Raw genomic sequence first — 18,676 nt, 5'->3', positions numbered from 1 at the left:
TAGTGTTTCCTCTATTGCTTTATCAATCTGGTTTCAGATGATGCAAGAATTTATTTCAACATATTGCCACAGGACTATAAAGAGAAACCTGACTATGGTCGCTGCGTTGCCATTGTAGCGTCTGCATCTTTGCGGGAGATGATAAAACCTGGTGCTTTGGCTATTGTATCACCTATAGTTGTTGGTAGGTTATCTACTCTTATTTCAGCTATGGTCTCATGTGTGTGCTAGACGAAAGTATTTACTCTTGCTAAGGAATGCACAATGCACATGATTATATGAAAAGCATGTGATTAATATTACTATTTACGATATATACAGATTGCAGCATGTGATAAAATCAATTTCTTTTTTGTGAAATGCTGAGTGTCTATTGTCTCTATGTCATTTATGCATGTTAACTTGTACTGTTCAGTTTCTTTCAGAAGGGACCACTTGTCTTTATTTATTTATTTTTTGGAGCATTTAGAGATATATTGAAAATTTAATGTTAAAGTTGGACTTTGAGTGAACTGCAGTTTTTGTAAACTTGGAGTGCTTGATACATACACATTAGTGCATCAGACGTGTAATTAAAAGTTTTTGAAAATAAGTAATTTTAACTGTGCAAGCGCATTTCTTTTTGTCTATTTTATAGCAAAATATTGCAAAAAGCTTTTCAAATATAAAGTTATGCCCAGACTTTGAGAAAGCTTATTATAGAGTAAGTTGGAGATTTTTGGATGAAGTCTTTGCGAGGAAGGGTTTTGGTGAGCATTGGCGTTGTTGGTTTAAAGGCTGTCTTTCTAACGTGTGGTTCTCGATGATCATTATTGATGAACCCAAATCTTGATTTAGCACTTCTAGTTTCATCCCCTTTTTTATTTGTTCTTGTAGCTGATGTGTTGAGCAGGGATGGCAGATAGGGCTGTGGAGAGGGGGCTGGTTAGAGGCGTAAAAGTAGGGAGAGTGGATGTGGTGGTTTCCCATTCTCCAGTTTGCTGATGATTCCTTCTTCTTCCTTGATGATCACAGTCCCTCTTTCAGAAGAATTTTGGGTATTCTCCAAATCTTCGAGAGGGTGTCTGGCCTCATAATTAATATGGGAAGAGTGGTTTAGAAGCTCTGAATGTACCTGAGGAGCGAGTCAGGGAGTGCGCCATTGAAGTCGGGTGTGTTTTTTGGATTGGCCTTTGACTTACTTAGAGGTTCCTTTGGGGATGTAATCCTGGAGCAGTGGAGTTTTGGAATCCAGTGGTTGAGAGGTTGACAAAGAGGTTAGATGGGTGGAAGGGGGCTCTCCTCTTTAGGGGAAGAATTACTCTGATTCAGGGTTGTCTTTCTAGCATCCCCCATTATTTCTTGTCTGTTTTTAAGATTCTGAAAGGGATTGCTAGTGAACTTGAGAAAATCAGAAGACTTGTTGTGGTCTGGCATGGAGGTTCATAGGGATTACTTAGTTACATTGGATGAGTGTTGAAGGCCCAAAAAGGAGGGAGGGCTGGGTCTAGGTAAGTTGGTGTCTAAGAACATTGCCCTTTTAGCTAAATGGTTGTGGTGCTAAGCAAGTTTGGGTTGGATGAGAATGGGTGGGATATCGGTAGTCATTTAAGATGTTCTTTGGGGAGTCTGTGGAGGTTCATTCCTTCAGACTTATCCTTTCTTTATCCCTCATACAAAATGTGATGGGGTGGGGGTCATATATCCTCTTTTTGAAAGACCCTTGGTCGTGTAATGTAGTTTTTTCCACTTCTTTCCCTTGTCTCTTCCTCTTGAGTGCTGAGCAAAATAAACCATATCTTTTTTTGTTGGTGATTTGAGTGGTTTCCTGGAATCTTCATTTAAGGAGACCTTTAAATGACAGGGAGATGGAGGAGTTCTCTTCTTTGCTATCTTTATTGAAAGGATGTAATCTTTTGTCGGGGACGGGTGTCCGCTCTTGGTCCTTGGATAGTCAAGAGTGTATTCTTGCAAATTTTTTTTGAATTCTTGATCCGTTCTAATTCCTCATTTCCGCTCTTTCCTTTAATATGGAAGGCCAAGGATCCCTAAAAAATTAAGGCTTTCACTTGATTGGTTGTGCTTAATAAATAAATACGAACCCTTGTTGCAAATCAGAAGACCTTTGAAGGCTCTTTCTCCTGATGTTTGTGTGCTCTGTTTCAAGGACTCTGAGACAGCTTCTTGTTTCCTTCTACACATGACTTTGCCTGGAGGGTTTGAAATGAGCTGTTTGGTATTATGGAGGAGAGTTGGGTATGCCCTGTATCAGTGGAAGACTTACTAGCCATTTCTTTTACAGGTTTTGACAAAAGGAAGGATAAGGCAGCCTTATGGAGGTGTTGTTTATTTGCAGTTTAATGGGGAATATTGATGGAATGTAATGCACAGATACTCTCTGGGAAAATATTAATTTGGGATTTGGTCTGGGATAAGATCCAGTTTTTAGCATTACTGTTGTGTGTTGGATTTGGTGTTTTCAGAGGAAATAGTTTTCAGGAGATTCAAAGAGATAGGAGGATGTGCTGGCTTGTTGAGTTCTTCCTTTTCTTGTAGGTTTAGTTGTTTTTATGGTTTGTTCCAGATTTTCTGTGGGAGATATCTCATTCTCCTCATGTAAATTCTTTTCCCATTAATATAATTTTCGTTTGTCACCAGAAAAAAAAAAAGTTTAGAACTGAATTTCTGATTTTTTAATGTTCGATGAGAATGATATGGTACATTATATCTCATGGAACTGAGCATTTACATGTATATTATGCCCCTTGGGTACATAATTGATTGGAGTATTGACACTAGAATAATTTTGATGACTATGTATTTATGAGGTATATTCTCTTGAGTTTCATTGATAGATGTGAGTTGTGCATATTTGATATTGTTAATCCTATATAATTTCATCTTCATATTCCGTAGCTGTAAAGTTTTTGTTATTTGATTTTGGCAATCTTCCTTGTGCTTCTACTTTTTTTGTGCTATTGCTATGTTTAAATTCTTTTTATTTAGACCTCAGTTTGCGTTTTTATTATTGGTCATGAATGGTAAGGTGAATCTGTACACATGCCTTGCAGGTTTTGTGTTCCGTATACTGGGACATTATACTGGGCATCCTCTATTGGGGGCTAAAGTTGTGGCTGCCATGCTGATGTTTGCAACAGTTTCTGGAATTCTTATGGCCCTTTTCCTGAACACAGCTGGTGGTGCCTGGGACAATGCAAAGAAGTTCATTGAGACAGGCGCTCTTGGGGGCAAAGGAAGTGATTGCCATAAAGCTGCAGTCACTGGTGATACGTAAGTTTTCTGGACAGATAGCTTCCCCTGAATTTTTACTTGATAATAAGAAAATCAGGTTTGAAAATTTGCCACAATAAATTTGCCTTCTGTGATTGTTGAGTGTAGTTCTATATCTGGGTCTACAATCTTAAGTCATTTTGCCAGTGTCTTATGCTTTTTTTCCCAGGCTTATTTGATTTCATTTGTGCAACCAATTAACAAGCTCTAGAGCAGTAAAATGCTGTCTTTCCATATCTAAAATGGTTTCGAGCATCCGGCTTCACCTCTGCTGCCTGCTCTCTTTTTGTCAGCACTTCCTAGTCCACAAGAAACCTGATCTTCTCGTGATCCATCTGAATCACACCCGTGCAGTCTAGGAACACTTTGTGGTGAACACCCATTCTAACGTAGGCTTAATAGTTTAGCATTTAGGTCATAACATTTAATAACAAAAAACATTAACCCTGGAATTGACTCAATCATCAGATTCTAGATTCTAAGTTCATAACCTTGCCCATTCCCATGTTGGGCAGAACAGATCTACTAATACTTTGATTCCAGTTAGTAAGAGAGATCTTGCACTATACGAGGCAGCGATTCTTGTTATGCCGCTGTTTACAATTGAGCCCCAAAATCCCAGATACAATACACCTACCACCAACCCCTCGTTGTCGTGATGGTGAATAGATGAGCCTATAACCTAACCAATAGTACTCAGGCCACCACTCTTTTGGGTCCGGACAACCCAAGACCCCCAACCAGCGAACAGCCAAGAGTCTATGAAGGCATCTGCTCAGGGGGTGCCATGGGTCCAACCAGGTGTTGGTGTTTGATCCATCGTGAATCAAATGAATGATACAAGGATAAGTGATCGGCCTTCTATTTGTAAGATATATAAGTGATCTGGACTCATTTTCTAGGCAGGACTTTGGTGGATTTTGAAGTTCTTTCCTTTTGGCTTTATTACATGTTAAAACTTGATATACATTTTTGGCCCACAACCTGACAGCTTAAGCTTCTAGGTGAAGTGGTGATCTAGTATGGTATCAGAGCTAGATACTAGAAGGTCTTGAGTTATGATCTTGTTGCCTGCCTTTATTGTGTGGTGTTTAAAAAATTATTGTATTCTCTATAATGGGCGTTATAGTAGCTTGTTTATCTCCCCACCTGCTATCGAGTTGCGCATCTTGGGGAATGTTGTTGTTGGCCCACAACCTAAAAACTTAAGCTCTTAGGTAAAGTGGTAATCTAACGTTATAAAATATAGATGGACAAGACATTTGGCTATTAATTCTCACATTTGAATTTTTTTACTCATTTCGTTGGATAATTTCTCAGATTTATTATCTTTTTCTCCTTTTCATCCATATAGTAGCAGCAACAGTTATTGTCTATGAACACGGATGTGGACACGGGCATCCAAAGTGATATATGTCAGACACATTAGCATGTCAAATATTAAAATTCAAGACATGGCACGACAAGAACACGGAAATTAAAGAACATATATATTTTTTATACATGACTGTTAATGATTTTTTTTTTATAATTCAAATATCGTCCTAAAAAGAATAGTAGTCAAACATCATTGAACATGCATCTAATGTTGACAAATTCATTTTATGATTGATGCAAAATTTTTTTAATATTGTGATTGGGACAAGTTACCAGTTTGCTTAATTTGGACTCTATATCTTTTTTTTTTTTTTAAATATAAAAATCTCTCAAAATTTGAAAATAATACAATATAACCCCGAATTATTATTATTTTATTTTCCTTATAATAGTACTCAATGTTTTATGTAAGTGTTGGACACTTCATGTTGGCTGTGCCTTACACGTCTCAAGAAATAAAAATAAGTTCAACATGTTTGAGAAGTGTCTGATGTGTGTCAAGGCTGTCAGAGGAGTCTTTTCGGGCATTGATACTTACTCCTTGTTGAAATGTCAGTTCTTTAGAGGCTATTGCCTTCTTGTTGTGGTTTTCATTGTTTTTTTTTTTGTTCTTGAAGTCATAATACTAGTATTGGCAATGGGTTGTGGAAATGACTGCAATCAGCACTACCAGCGCTGCTATCTTCATCATATTTTTGTTATTTGTTGTTAGCAGTGATAGGCATACAATGTTGAGGCTTGTAAATAATGCTCCCAAACAGAGAACGGGGAAAAAGGGAAAAAAAAAAGGCAGAACATTCCTAACATTTCTCTTATGGAATAAAAGATATTGTATAGAAATATCAATGTTGAAAGACTTCTAAAAGTGTGTGTATAATATATTGAAGTTAAACCATTAGTAGGTACAAGGAAGCTTTGTGTATGAGAGGAGCAGGTGCACTAATTGTTTTATGGGATATTAGAAGAATATTTTTTCGGAATCATGCTTAGAAACATTCTGATTTGATCTTCATTAATCATGTGATGATTTTAATCTATGGGCTTTGTTTCTTTAGGTCACTGTGGGCTTGTTCCTTAGCAAGGGAACTTGAAGTTCTTGGGTGTTGATTTGGTTATAAATCCTTAACATAATTTCTGTGGTCACGGATTTCATTTGAAATGGTGATTGGTTTCTCCTTTATTTTTTTCCTTCCTCTCCTTTTTATTTATTTATTATTATTATAAAATCCTTAACACCTTGCTTCTCGCATTAAACAAAATCCCTCCCAACTACTGAACTTAATCAACGTGATCATTATCCTCATATAATTTGAGATTCCTAGCACAGATTCCAGCTGCCCAACTCATTGCATAAATCAATAAGAAAATGAATTGCAGGAACTCAAATTTGTAATCCAGTGAAATTCTGCATCCAAAGGGAATGAAGTCTTTGTTACAATCTACTTTGCAAAAACCTTGCTATATATTTCCTTTGAAACTTTACATGTGGAGAGTGTCAAATATTTTGTGAATGGCCGAATGAATTGGCCTTGAGTTCTGTATATTATATATAGACTTTACAAGAATGCTATACATGGAAAGTAAATAAGGTCTAGCATGATTCTAAAGTAAACTATAATCTCTCAAGCCCTATACATGTAAACTAAATATATGCTAACTATACAAAATAATGAATTGATATATAAGGAAATAAATGTGGGCTGAAGTAAGGAAAGAAATCTTTTGCTTTGCTGTTTGCTGTTTCGTTCACAGCCCCCCTAAAATTGATGCGGGTTGATCAACAAGCATCATTTTACTACTTAGGAAGCAATGTCAGTGATGAGTGAGAGCCTTGGTGAAGATATCCCCAATTTGTAATTTAGTGGAAATGTGTGGACGAGTGATAACACGAGCATCAAATGCTTCACGGATGGAGTGACAATCGACTTCAATATGCTTCGTGCACTCATGATAGATAGGATTGGCTGTGATCTGGATAGCACTCATATTATCAGCATGTAGGTGTAGGATTAGTCTTAGAAAAATCTAGCTCAACAAGCAAGCCTCGAAGCCAAATAGTTTCAAAACAAGCAAGAGACATTGCTCGGTTTTCAGATTCCATCAATGACTTAGAAACTTTGTCTTGCTTCTTACTCTTCCAAGAGATCAATGTATCACCTAGGAACACACACCAATAGTGATGGAGCGACGTGTATCCGCACAACCAACCCAATCAGCATCGCTATAAGCAGCAAGGCGAGTAGAATTGCCTGCAAGGAAGAATAAACCACGAGCAGAAGTGCCCTGAACATAGCGTATGATCCTACGGATAGGAGCCAAATGAAGATGATGAGGAGTTTGAAGAAACTGGCTGACTTGCTGTATAGAAAAAGAAATGTCTGGTCTAGTAATGGTGAGATAGACAAGACTACCCACCAACTTCAGGTATAAACTAGGATTAGCTAGTAAATCACCCTTCTCTTTGCGAAGCTTGACATTTAATTCCATGGGAGTATCAACAGAAGTACCCTTCTAAAGGCCAGCTGTGGCCACCAAGTCACTAGCATGCTTATGTTGATTGAGTGAAATACCCGAGGGACTACGATTCACCTCAAGACTATGTGAGAGACCCAAGATCTTTCATATGAAAGGATTCTGAGAGATGAGTCTTGAGCTGAGCAAGTAAAGCGGAATCGGAACCAGTAATCACAATATCATCAACATAAACCGAAAGAACAACAATACCCATGTATGATTTCCGAAGAAACAATGAAGTGTCATACTTGCTCTGCTTGAATGAAAATTGTAATAAAGTGGTGTGAAATTTATCAAACCAAACCCTTGAAGCGTCTTAGAGACCATAAAGAGAATGACAAAGCTTACACACATGTGAAGTTAGTGAGGGAAACAAGCCTGAGGGTGGCTTCATATAAATACACTCTTTAAGATCCTCGTGAAGAAAAGCAATCTTGACATCCATCTAATGTAGTGGCCACTCACTGGAAGCAGCAATAGCCAGAACGTATGAATAGTAGTCATCTTAGCCACAGGAGCAAAGGTCTCTTCATAATTGACACCATATTCCTGATTATTCCCAAGTGCAACAAGGCGAGCTTTGTAATGGTCCAAACTTCCATCAGATCGGACCTTGACTGGGTAAACCCATTTACAACCCAAAGGAACAATGGTGGGAGGATAAGGCTCAATGTCCCAAGTGTGATTGGCCTCTAGAGCGGCAATTTCTTCCTATGCAGCTTGTCGCCAACAATCATGCTTGGCAATGTGTGAGTAGGAATTGGGAATATCTAAATTGGACAATGCAGCAGTAAAAGCTGAAACAAGGGGTTCCACCCATACCTCTCGAGGGGTACAGACACTCAAGAAGAGCGACATACCAAAGGCTCTGGAAGTGCTGCAACTGACTGAATCTGGAGCGTGGTAGGATCAAATATCGGATGAGCTCTCGGAAGAGACTGTGGGTGGGGGTGCCACGTATACACAATACCTGGTTTAAAATGAGAACTGATTGGATGAGGATCCGAGAAGTGCTCCTCAAAGGAGGGGAGAAGCACAGTAGGAGAGGAGGGTATTGAGGATACATGAAAGAAATATTGATTTTTAAAGAAAATAACATTCCTAGAAATGTGTGTACGATGTAATGTAGGATCATAGCAAACAAATCCCTTTTGACACACATTGTATCCCAAGAATGCACATCGAATAGATTGAGCAGATAATTTATGTCGCTCATGAGGAGGTAAATGAGCAAAACATACACAACCAAAGGTATGGAGGCTATCGTAACTAGGTTGCTTAGCAAATAAACGGAAATAGGGAGACTCAATGAGTAGGAATTGAGAAGGTAAATAATTAATCAAGTAAGGAGCAGTTTTAGAGCCTCAATCTAGAACAAGGATGGAACAGAGGATTCCAACAAGTGAGTACGGACCACGTCTAGGAGATGACGATTTTTTCGTTCGGCTACTTCATTTTGTTGCGGAGAAGTAGGACATGAACGTCGATGAATAATGCCTTTAGAAGTCAAAAATGCCTGAAACTCATTTGACACATATTCACCACCAGAATCTGTGCGTAATTTCTTAATAGAAGTAGAAAATTGATTGTCAACATATGCTAAAAACTCAGTGAAAGTACGAAAAACCTCAGATTTAGAGCAAAGAAACTAGTCCCAAGTAAATCTGCTATGATCATCAATGAAAGTAACATAATATTTAAAATTTTCATGTGAACTAACTGGGGAAGGCCCCCAAACATCACTATGGATAAGCTCAAAACATTGAGAAGCTCTACTAGCATGCAAAGGGAAGGGAAGAGTTTTACTTTTACCAAGTTTGCAAGAGACACTCAAAAGATAAAGAAGAATGTTCTTTATTACCAAGTAAACCAGAGTTCAATCCATGAGTTAAGATCTGAGTATTGGGATGGCCTAAACGACGATGTCACACCATACTAAATTTGAAACATTATTACATGCAAAAGACTTGATGGAAGAAACTGGAGAACGTGCTGGAACAAGAAAAAGAAGTGGAAACAAGCGCCCCACTTTAGGTCCCTTCGCGATCGTTTTCCTCGTTACCTAGTCATGCACAACACAACCGTTACTAGAAAAATTAACAACACAATTGTTATCAACTAATTGATCAACAGAAATAAGATTTGTGGAAAGCCGAGGAGCAAGAAACACATCAGTGAACTTAGAAGAGGCATCTCTGATAGAAGCTATTGGAAAAGAACTACCATTGGTAGTTTGAATAGCAGATTGACTAGCGTTGGGCCGAACATGACACAGGGTAGTGGGATTATTCGTCATGTGATTCAAGGCACCTGAGTCCACATACCAGAGATTAGTAAAATTGTTATCTTGGAGCTCCATTGCCGATAATGCTGAAATTAGCATCTGTTGCACCGTTTTGGGTGTGCAGTAATTCGCTAGAGGAGGTGGAAGAACAGAGAAGTCACTTGAAGAAGAGCTAGGAGCTGCAAACATCACTATGTGGGGGGGGGGGGGGGTACACTAACAGAAGTCTGTAATGCCTGGGCCTGATGATTCTGTGTGATAATGTGACCATTCTTCTTGCAATAAGAGCAGAATTTCTTGGAACAATTAGCAGCGATACGTCCAAATTCTTTGCTTCAAAAACACTGCAAAGTGCTACAATGCGCAGGTGGTCCTCGTCGTTGAGCAACATAAGCCACAGGGACAGACCCGAAACTACCATGAGATTGTGCTAGAGTAACTTGAGTACTAAGAGTAACTTGAGAACTAAGTCATTGTTCTTCATGAAGTAACTCACCAAAACAAACATCCAGAGAAGGAACAAGAGAGCGATTTAGCAGAGATGAGCGAACAGATTCATTCTTGGGGCAGAGGTTCATAAAAAAATGGTCACGACGACTAGTCTCGTGAAGACGTTAAATAATGGGAAGAAGAGTCACAGGAACATCCGCAGTAACCAGATCAAAATATTCATTCCAAAGAGTTAGAAACCCAGAGTAATAGTCTGGTTCATGAAAAACTTGTCATGACGACTAGTATTGTGAAGACATTAAATAATGGGAAGAGGAGTCACAGGAACATCCGCACTAACCAGATTAGAATATTCATTCCAAAGAGCTAGAAACCCAGAGTAATAGTCTTGGATGGAACGATTATCATGTTGAAACATGGAGATCGCATGCTCTAATTGAAAACGGCTGGCATCGTTATCTTGATGATATACTGTTTTTAAATAAGTCCACATGGATTGAGTGGTGTGATAAGGTCGCAAGTTGGGGACGATATGTGGCTCAACCGAGCCAAGAAGCCAAGACATAATCCGAGCATCAAGCACAGCCCATGAAGGACAAGCTGCGGACTCCTTGAATTTATCAAGATTGGGTGTACAATCTGTGCCATTAATATGACCCCAAAGATCTTTTCTGTTCAGGAAAAGTTCAAACTGAAAATTCCACATAGAATAATTGTTGCCCATAAACTTGGCACGCACAGGTGTGGAGTCCATGCTAAATAATGGAGAAAATCAAGAAGCCCCCAAAAAACAGATTGTGCCGAAAGAAACAGACCACCAGAAAATCTAGAAGCCCAAAATAAACAATGCAGGTACAAAGAAAAACTAAGAATAATGTCCCTGCAGTAAATATTAAATCTTGAACCTGAAAACTGCACTAAAAATTAAATCTTGAACCAAAAACCTGCTGTGCCGAGAAGATAAGTGCCTAAAACAGCAACAGAAAGCTGTTGCCTGCTTGCCAAGAGCAACAGAAACTGGAGAAATAAGTGGCAAACCAGAAACCTGCTGTTTCTGCTTGCTGAGAGTCAAACAGCAACAGAAACTGGAGAAATAAGTGGCAAACCAGAAACTTGCTGTGCCTGCTTGCCGAAAGTCACAAACAGCAACCGAAAACTGTTGCCTTCTTGCCGAGAATCACAAGGACATATACTGGAGGAATAAATGGCAGCCCAGAAACCTGCTGTGCCGACAGCCACGCAGCCACAGAAGTACCAAAAGAATAGAGAAAAAATTCCAGAAGAGAAAACAAAACCCCAACAGCCATGAAACCGAGAAGACAAAAAATCGAAGTGGGGAAAAAAAACCTAGCAGTCGGCTGGCTCTGATACCATGTCAAATATTTTGTGAATGGCCGAATGAGATGGCCTTGAGTTCTGTATATTATATATAGACTTTACAAGACTGCTATACATGGAAAGTAAATACGGTGTAGCATGATTCTAGCCTTACACAAGTAAACTATAATCTGTCAAGCCCTATACATGTAAACTAAATATATGCTAACTTTACAAAATAATGAATTGAAATATAAGGAAATAAAGGTGGGCTGAAGTAAGGAAAGAAATCTTTTGCTTAGCTGTTTGCTGTTCCTTTGACAGAGAGAAGGTGATCTCTGCTCTCTGATTATTCCTTGCAGAAAATAAAAGTTGAAGAATCCTTCAAATCGCTTTTGACAAGTTTATCAAAAGTGATAACCCTGTTAAGAATCCCCAATCTTCAAATGAAGAATGTCTGGGGAACGTGCTTTTTGAAAGCCAAAAAACATTTACCTGATGAACCATGGGAGTTTTGTATTCCCAACTTGTTTTAAGAGAACTCCCCAGGGGTATTTACTTCCTAATAATTTCTTTCATTATCTTCCACATCAGTAATGGGTTGAGGTGGAGTTTTAGGACAAAAATCCCTGAGAATAGAACTAGATAAAACTGACCAAGCCCAAGAATTATCCATCACATCAACAACCCTTGTATCTATTGGGGAGACAGAAAACCCGCAGAATCTGGGAAGCATGCCTGGAATGAAGTATTGTCAGAATACTATTGTGTAAAAACAGGGAAGAATTCTTATCATTCCCAATATTATGCTTTATGCAGGAGTAGATTCCATATCTAGTTGCCAAAATTTCCCTCCGGGTTAAAGCACATGTCTGTAGAAGTTTAACACAAAGTTATTGTTTTTACCTTAGATGAATAGATCCAAGCTACAGAAAATAGCAAAGATGTTCCATACCAACCTTTAAATAGATGTTTTGTTCCATTCTGCAAATAATTTTTTCTTGATCCCCTCCGTTGTATGGCTTGCATATATCAGAATATCAGACCATTTGACCTTTCATGCACTTGTGTACCAATCATTTCTTTTCCACGAGCAAGCCCTAAACCTTTGCTCTAGACTGTCCACAACTGATTGAGAAAGAACCAGAGCTGAACAGCAATGAACTTGTATACCATAGAGGACATATTTGATTAATTGGTGCCTACCAGAAAAAGTTAAATATCTGAGTTCAAGAATAATTTGTGTTAGGTAATCAATGGAGAAGTTACTGTCAGATTTAGTAATTATCTTTTCATTCAGGTGTGCCCAAATATTTAACTGGTAATTGACCCTCAAAAACTCCTAATGTTTGCAGAATTTTGGTCTTTGTTAAATGTAGCAATGCCAGTGCAAAAATCTTAGATTTGGATGGATTAGTTTTAAGACAAACTTGATAGAAAACATTAAGGACATTTGTAATAGTTAATACTGACTGCAGAAGCTGAGCAACTATAAGGAAATATTTGTAGATCAGCTGCAAAAACTCAAGTTTGCAAGTCCAGTCTCTCTATATTTGCAATGGAATTTCTTATTTTTATCTATAGATTGTCAAGTCCCTACTTTTGGCGTGTGACTGGCTGTGACTACATCTAACATTCAATGGGGACACGAGGCCCAGACAAGAATTTCTTTTGAAAAATCATCATTTGAAAGCAAGTTAGAAGCCAATTGAGAGTGAATATTTGTTGAACACAAGATACGTACATATATTTCATAGAGCAACCAAAAAAAAGTTGTACTTTCATTGACAAGCTCTTTACAATGGGTTGTACTTAACATGCAACATTTTTCACATGGACTAAATACATATCCGCCAACAAAATACATGCTTAGTATATCTAGTATCTCCTTGCCAATTGGACATGTCAAATTGACAGTCTATTAAAAAACTTAAATAAGTGGGGCTCGCTTTCAGTTCGAACCTGAAATTGTTAAGAGTATGCTGAGCTACCATGAGCTCAGTAGACATTCATAATTCCCTCTTATTCAAATAAAGATTTCAATACTATATTATTTCGTATATGCTTGCAGAATATATGGTGCATGAACACATTATTCTAAGCAACATGAGTGAGCACACTCTTTATTCTAAGCAACCTCTTCATCTAAGGTTAATACCACAAAACATTCAAATAGCAAGCACACATTTCAGCATTTTTTTCAACATAGTGATGCTGTCCCAAACTCTGAACTATGTGCCATTTTTATCTCAAACTAGTGCCAATGTCGAGCTTGGCCAACCACAGCTTAATGTGGAAAACCCTCCGGAGGTTTCGGGCCTTTCACCCAGGGTAGAGATACTTCCTACTTGCTCAAATCACAATATCACAGCCATGAACAACACATGGTGCCAGCTATTTCACATAATAGCAATTCAATATATGCAAATACAAGCTATGCCATAGCAAGTAAAACCATCATCCTTACCCAACTAAACAAAATATGCAGCTATGATAACCAAAGAGAACATATATGCAGATATATCAAGCAATTAGAGATAACAAGCTTAAATCTTGTTTATTAGGAATTAATGCCATGCAAATTTCTATCCTTATTTCATTAAAAAACCCAAAATCTCTAGATGAATAAATGAAAATTAAGAACACCTACCTTGATTTTCAGCTTTTAAAATTTTCTTCTAATTTTTCCTAAATTTCCCTGAATTTCTATAGAGTTTTCTCTCTTTTCCCCCCTCTATCTCTCTCTAGTAGGGTTTATAGCAGTTGGTAAGGTGTATTTTGTTGTTGTTAGCATGTCTAATATTGGAAACATATTAGAACAGCAGCTGCATTGTTGCCAGCTGTGTCAGGTGTCTGCTTATGGTCTGCAGTGCTGCCAGGTGTCTTCTTATGGTCTGTTGTGCTGACAAGTGTCACACTTGGTTTAAGCCTGCCACTGCTTTTTTTTTCCCCACCCTTGCTTTTATGTTATTTATGTTTTAGCATGACTCTCATAACTTCCTTTCTTTTAAGCCCCCCCTACCACTAATAGATTAAACGTAATTTCTAATATCAACATAACTTAACTAATGAAGAACATGGTTAGTATGACTTGTTCAATACAAAAACAAAGCAAAAACCATGCAAATTTATGAAAGTAATTCATATTTTCAGTGGGGTGAGGCAGACAGCATAGTGTGTTCGTCCTTGGGGTGGGAAGGAGTCCCCCATGCCTCGGGGAGGTGAAGGGCCTCGGCTTATATGGGGATTGGATCCCTCTCTTGTGTAGGTGCCTTTTGAAGAAAGAAAATTAAGAGGGGTTTTCAGAGCCTGGTCCCGACAGGAAATGTGACAATGATGCTGCCGAGGATAGCAGGTCCCGATAGGTGGGTGGTACCCACTATGTCAACAGACCTCTTCAGCAGGTGAGGTGGACAGCCCTACATGTTCGTCCCTTGGTGGGGAGGAGTTATCACTCGAGGAGTTGAAGGGGCCTCGACTTATACGAGGATTGGATCCCTCTCCTGTGTAGGCATCTTTTGAGGAAGGATAAACTTTTTGTGGAAATGGAGAAAAAGTAGAAATGCACTACTTAATCAAGTTCATAAAATTTAACACAGGGTATCAACAATTCAAGAAGCATGAAAAGAAAATCCCACTTTATTGAATCAAAAGCTTTTCTAATATCCACATCTAATGGAAATCTAGGAGTATCTTTGTCTGCATCAATGTTTTGAATGGATCAACAAAGCTTCACATTGAGGCTTGCCTCAAGGCAAGGCATGCCCATAATACCTTGAGGCACACTCTGAAGTACCGAATATTGAAAAGAGACGTATATTGTGGGCTTGGACATTTGTGCCAAAGGCATGCCTTTTTCTTTTATAGTTGAGGCTGGTGCATTTTGGATGTATGAATTTTTGTCTAGAAAAATCTAACCGCGTGTTTATGTGAGTGGAATGCCCTAGTTTGAGTCGAGTCATAAAATTCTTGAGCCTCAAATTTTTTAGAACAATTGAGAGTTGCATATTATATCATGAAAGCAATTTGAAATTTAATGTTTCTATTTTTGGAGATGAAAATTTATATTAACAGCAAACTGAGCAAAAATGCAACAGGAGAACAAGATGTTGTCCAAAGAGCAAAAGAAAACCATCATAAACTTGCAAAACACTGCCTGCCAATCCCTAACAAGATTGGGCAGGTGCGAACCCCAAAGTTATCTGGCAGATTCAAGGTCAGTGGGGCATGTTAGTTCAAACGTGCTAACTTGCACCCTAAGAATCACTAACTTTCCTGTCTAATTATAATATTAGAGTTCAACTTTGCATCCATAGATCTTGTTTACTGCTAAGCGTAAGAATTAACAAATCTTGTGTTTCGATTTGATTTTCACATCTCAGCCCACAAAATTGAGATTTTGATTCACAATTTGATTCTCGATTTAATGCTGCACCAACAGTGCTATGCTACAACCTGAGTGTACCGAAATCTTGGAACATAATCGCTTTCAACTCACTTCTCATGAAAAGTTTGGTTATATGTCAAGATTCTGGACACTGGCAAATGTTGCCTAATAAAAATATCTACTATTAGTTAAACAGTTTTTCAATGTGGCATCTAGTTGCTTCCTCATTTATTACCATGATATGCTGAGGCCTGCCCGTACTGAGTTCAGAATCTAAACAACGAAAGGGTACTTTGTCTTGCAATAAATCAATGTGATGGTTAGCGAAGTTGTTCTTTAGCAAAGTTGTTCCCACTATAACATGAAACAGGTACAACACTACTTGTTGTGAACATGGATGAGGCCACTCTAAGTGTATGTGGGAGTTTCCACTTAATGCTAATTTTTGCTACCTGCTAACTGCTTCAGATCACCATTATGCACCTGCATCATTGTTGCCACTTTCTTGTTTTATGTGAAGCTATTAAACTTTTCTTTTTCTTGAAAGATTTAGATTTCAATATATATATATATATTTAGGAGTTACGGTCTTGGTCAACATTGAATGTCAGATATCTGTGGTCAATTTAAAGATAAAAGAGAACTTGCATTTGCCGTCTTCTATTTCTGGTTACTTTTTGTGAAAGGATTTATCCTTGTCATATAAATGTCTTCAATATCATTGGAAATTGCCTACACTCCCTGTGGTACTTCTGCTTGCATAGTATTTTCCCTTATTAGATACCATTTTAGTTGGATTGGATATTGGATCTTTATCATCACCTTTAACCTGTTCTTTCTTTTTGCTATGCCTATTTTCAGCTCGGATGACTGAATGGTATTGTTTTCTGTTGAGTTTGTCTGTTAGTGAGGACAGGTGAAAATCCTGGGCCTAGATTAACCTTTACAGCGTACACCATCATTTTCTCCACTGAATAGTGGAAGTAGCATTGCTGCATTCGTTCTGAGCCCATTGTCCACTGTTTGATCCTTTGGCATTTATATCGCTCTAGGGTATGTCCTATTAGGCGTTTCTCCATTATTGTGAAGTTCGGAAAAGATCTTTTTCTTTTGCTCATTTCCCCTATTTTCCCGATCTCAGTTTGGATATGCCAGAATACCACATTGGGTACTGCCAGAATATGATGCAAATTGTTCTCTGCTATTTTGAACTTGATCCAGTTTATGTGTTCATGGTTTTGCCCTTAGTTGCATTGTTTCTTTGATTATTTCAGTTCCTCGACTCTGAAATCATTATATAATTTTTGCTGTACTTGGTTTGCAGTGTGGGAGACCCATTTAAGGACACAGCTGGGCCTTCCCTTCATGTCCTCATAAAAATGCTCGCAACGATAACGCTCGTTATGGCTCCCATATTCTTATGAGAGTTGTATGTACCATTTGAGGCATGTCCAGCGGCATACGGATACCCATCTGCACAAATCTTTCAATATGTTGCCATATATATAGAGAGATCAGTTTGATGCAATATGTGGGTGCCCGACTTATAAGCCTGTACTGAATTTTCAATTTTCATAAGATGGTCTTAAATGAGTTATGATTTTTATGTAGAAATGGTTAAAAGTTTTGTATTGTTGCATGTGCATACAATAAACAGTTCTTTTCTTCTATAAAACATGACAATTTTGATTATTGGGATGAATCTGTTCGTGCACCCTGGAGAGCCCTAAAGCCCTATTAACCAAATTCCCTTGGTCTTGGTCGGATTGAAAGGTGTTGAGCCAATCCCATGGTTTTAGAAATGATTTCACATTTCCCTCCCCATATAATTATGATACAATTTATTCTCCCATTCTAGATTGAGTTAATAATTAAATCTCTTATCAATAACTTAACTTGGAAGGTGATACTGCACAAAAATGTAAACCTAAACTTCTCATGCAACAATTCAACAATATTAAAAATTCACAAAAATTATCTAGTTTATGTAAACCAACAATAAAATTGGCAATCCAATTGGTTTGAACTTGAGATTCAGTTTCAAATACATTTGAACTTTGTTGGCTGCTTACAGTGGTTCCTATTCAATTAGTAGATAAGGTATAACAATTTGTTTGGTGTAATAATGGAATGGAATTAGACAATAGTTGCATAAATTTATCGTATAATTTTATTTTATTTTTATTTCATTATATATTTCAGTACAAAATATGTGCGAGGATTGAATGGGTGAATTCAAATCGAGTCAAGTAATAGTTCATTTCTCGAATGGAAAAAAAAAAAAGAAAAGAAAAGGAAAGAGGTTTTTATGAAAATATTGTATTTTTATTTGAAAATATACAATGAATATATTTTTAAATAAAATATTTTTTTTGAAAAAACCTCGAAATGGAAACTAGGCTATAACTAGGATTGGTCCACTGATTTGTGGGTACTTGTTTAATGGCGTCTAGGTTCTCTTTCCCTCACCCGGGGGGGGGGGGGGGGGGGGGGGGGGGGGGGGGGGGGGGGGGGGTGGGGGGCGGGCTGGGGTTTGGTCCTCATTTGAAGTACCTAACCTTGTTATTTATTTGTAGATTTTTACCCTTTTATTTTTTAAAAAATTTATTAGTTCGGTTTCCTTGTAAAAGTGGCAAGTATGGTCTAGTAAAGTGTAAACCACACTTTCCTAATGTCTGTTTTTTCCATTTAAAGATGACAAAAAACCTAAAATTGGTTTTCTTTAATTGCAAATTTTCAAAATGATTTTCTTTACAATGATTCCATCTTCTTTGATTTTAAAATCCTAAAAAATATTTGAAATTCATTTTCTTGGTGTTTCTTTAGCTGAAAATCCCAAGCTTTTTCCAGTTTAATTTTTTTTTTTTATACTCAAATTTGTTCTTTCGTAAAACTAAAAAAATTTACAAAAAATGATTTTTTTTTCCAATAAGTACTTTTTCTATCTTGCCAAATTTCTAATTTTTTAAACTCAAAAAATCCATTTGATGATTACAAGAAAATAAAATAAAATTCCTTTAATTTTCTTTCATAGTTAAAAAAGGTATTAAAGTTTTGGAACCTAGGGTTTTTTTTTT

The 18,676-nt window shown here is 37.6% G+C and overlaps 1 protein-coding gene across 2 annotated transcripts in view; it reads left to right on the top strand.

The window, feature by feature from the left end:
• LOC131158005 (pyrophosphate-energized membrane proton pump 3) overlaps nt 1-17,291 on the top strand; it is a 71,319-nt gene extending 54,028 nt beyond the window's left edge. For both annotated transcript variants that reach the window (XM_058112548.1, XM_058112549.1), the window contains 3 exons: nt 73-184; nt 3,051-3,270; nt 16,924-17,291. In XM_058112548.1, the coding sequence (XP_057968531.1) occupies nt 73-184; nt 3,051-3,270; nt 16,924-17,023 (432 nt within the window). In that variant the 3' untranslated portion in view covers nt 17,024-17,291. The remainder of the gene's footprint in view (nt 1-72; nt 185-3,050; nt 3,271-16,923) is intronic.
• Nucleotides 17,292-18,676: the final 1,385 nt, after the last annotated feature.

Source organism: Malania oleifera, chromosome 6, assembly GCF_029873635.1.
Source record: "Malania oleifera isolate guangnan ecotype guangnan chromosome 6, ASM2987363v1, whole genome shotgun sequence".
Taxonomy (NCBI): Eukaryota; Viridiplantae; Streptophyta; class Magnoliopsida; order Santalales; family Ximeniaceae; genus Malania; species Malania oleifera.
This window is presented reverse-complemented; position numbering and strand designations above follow the sequence as displayed.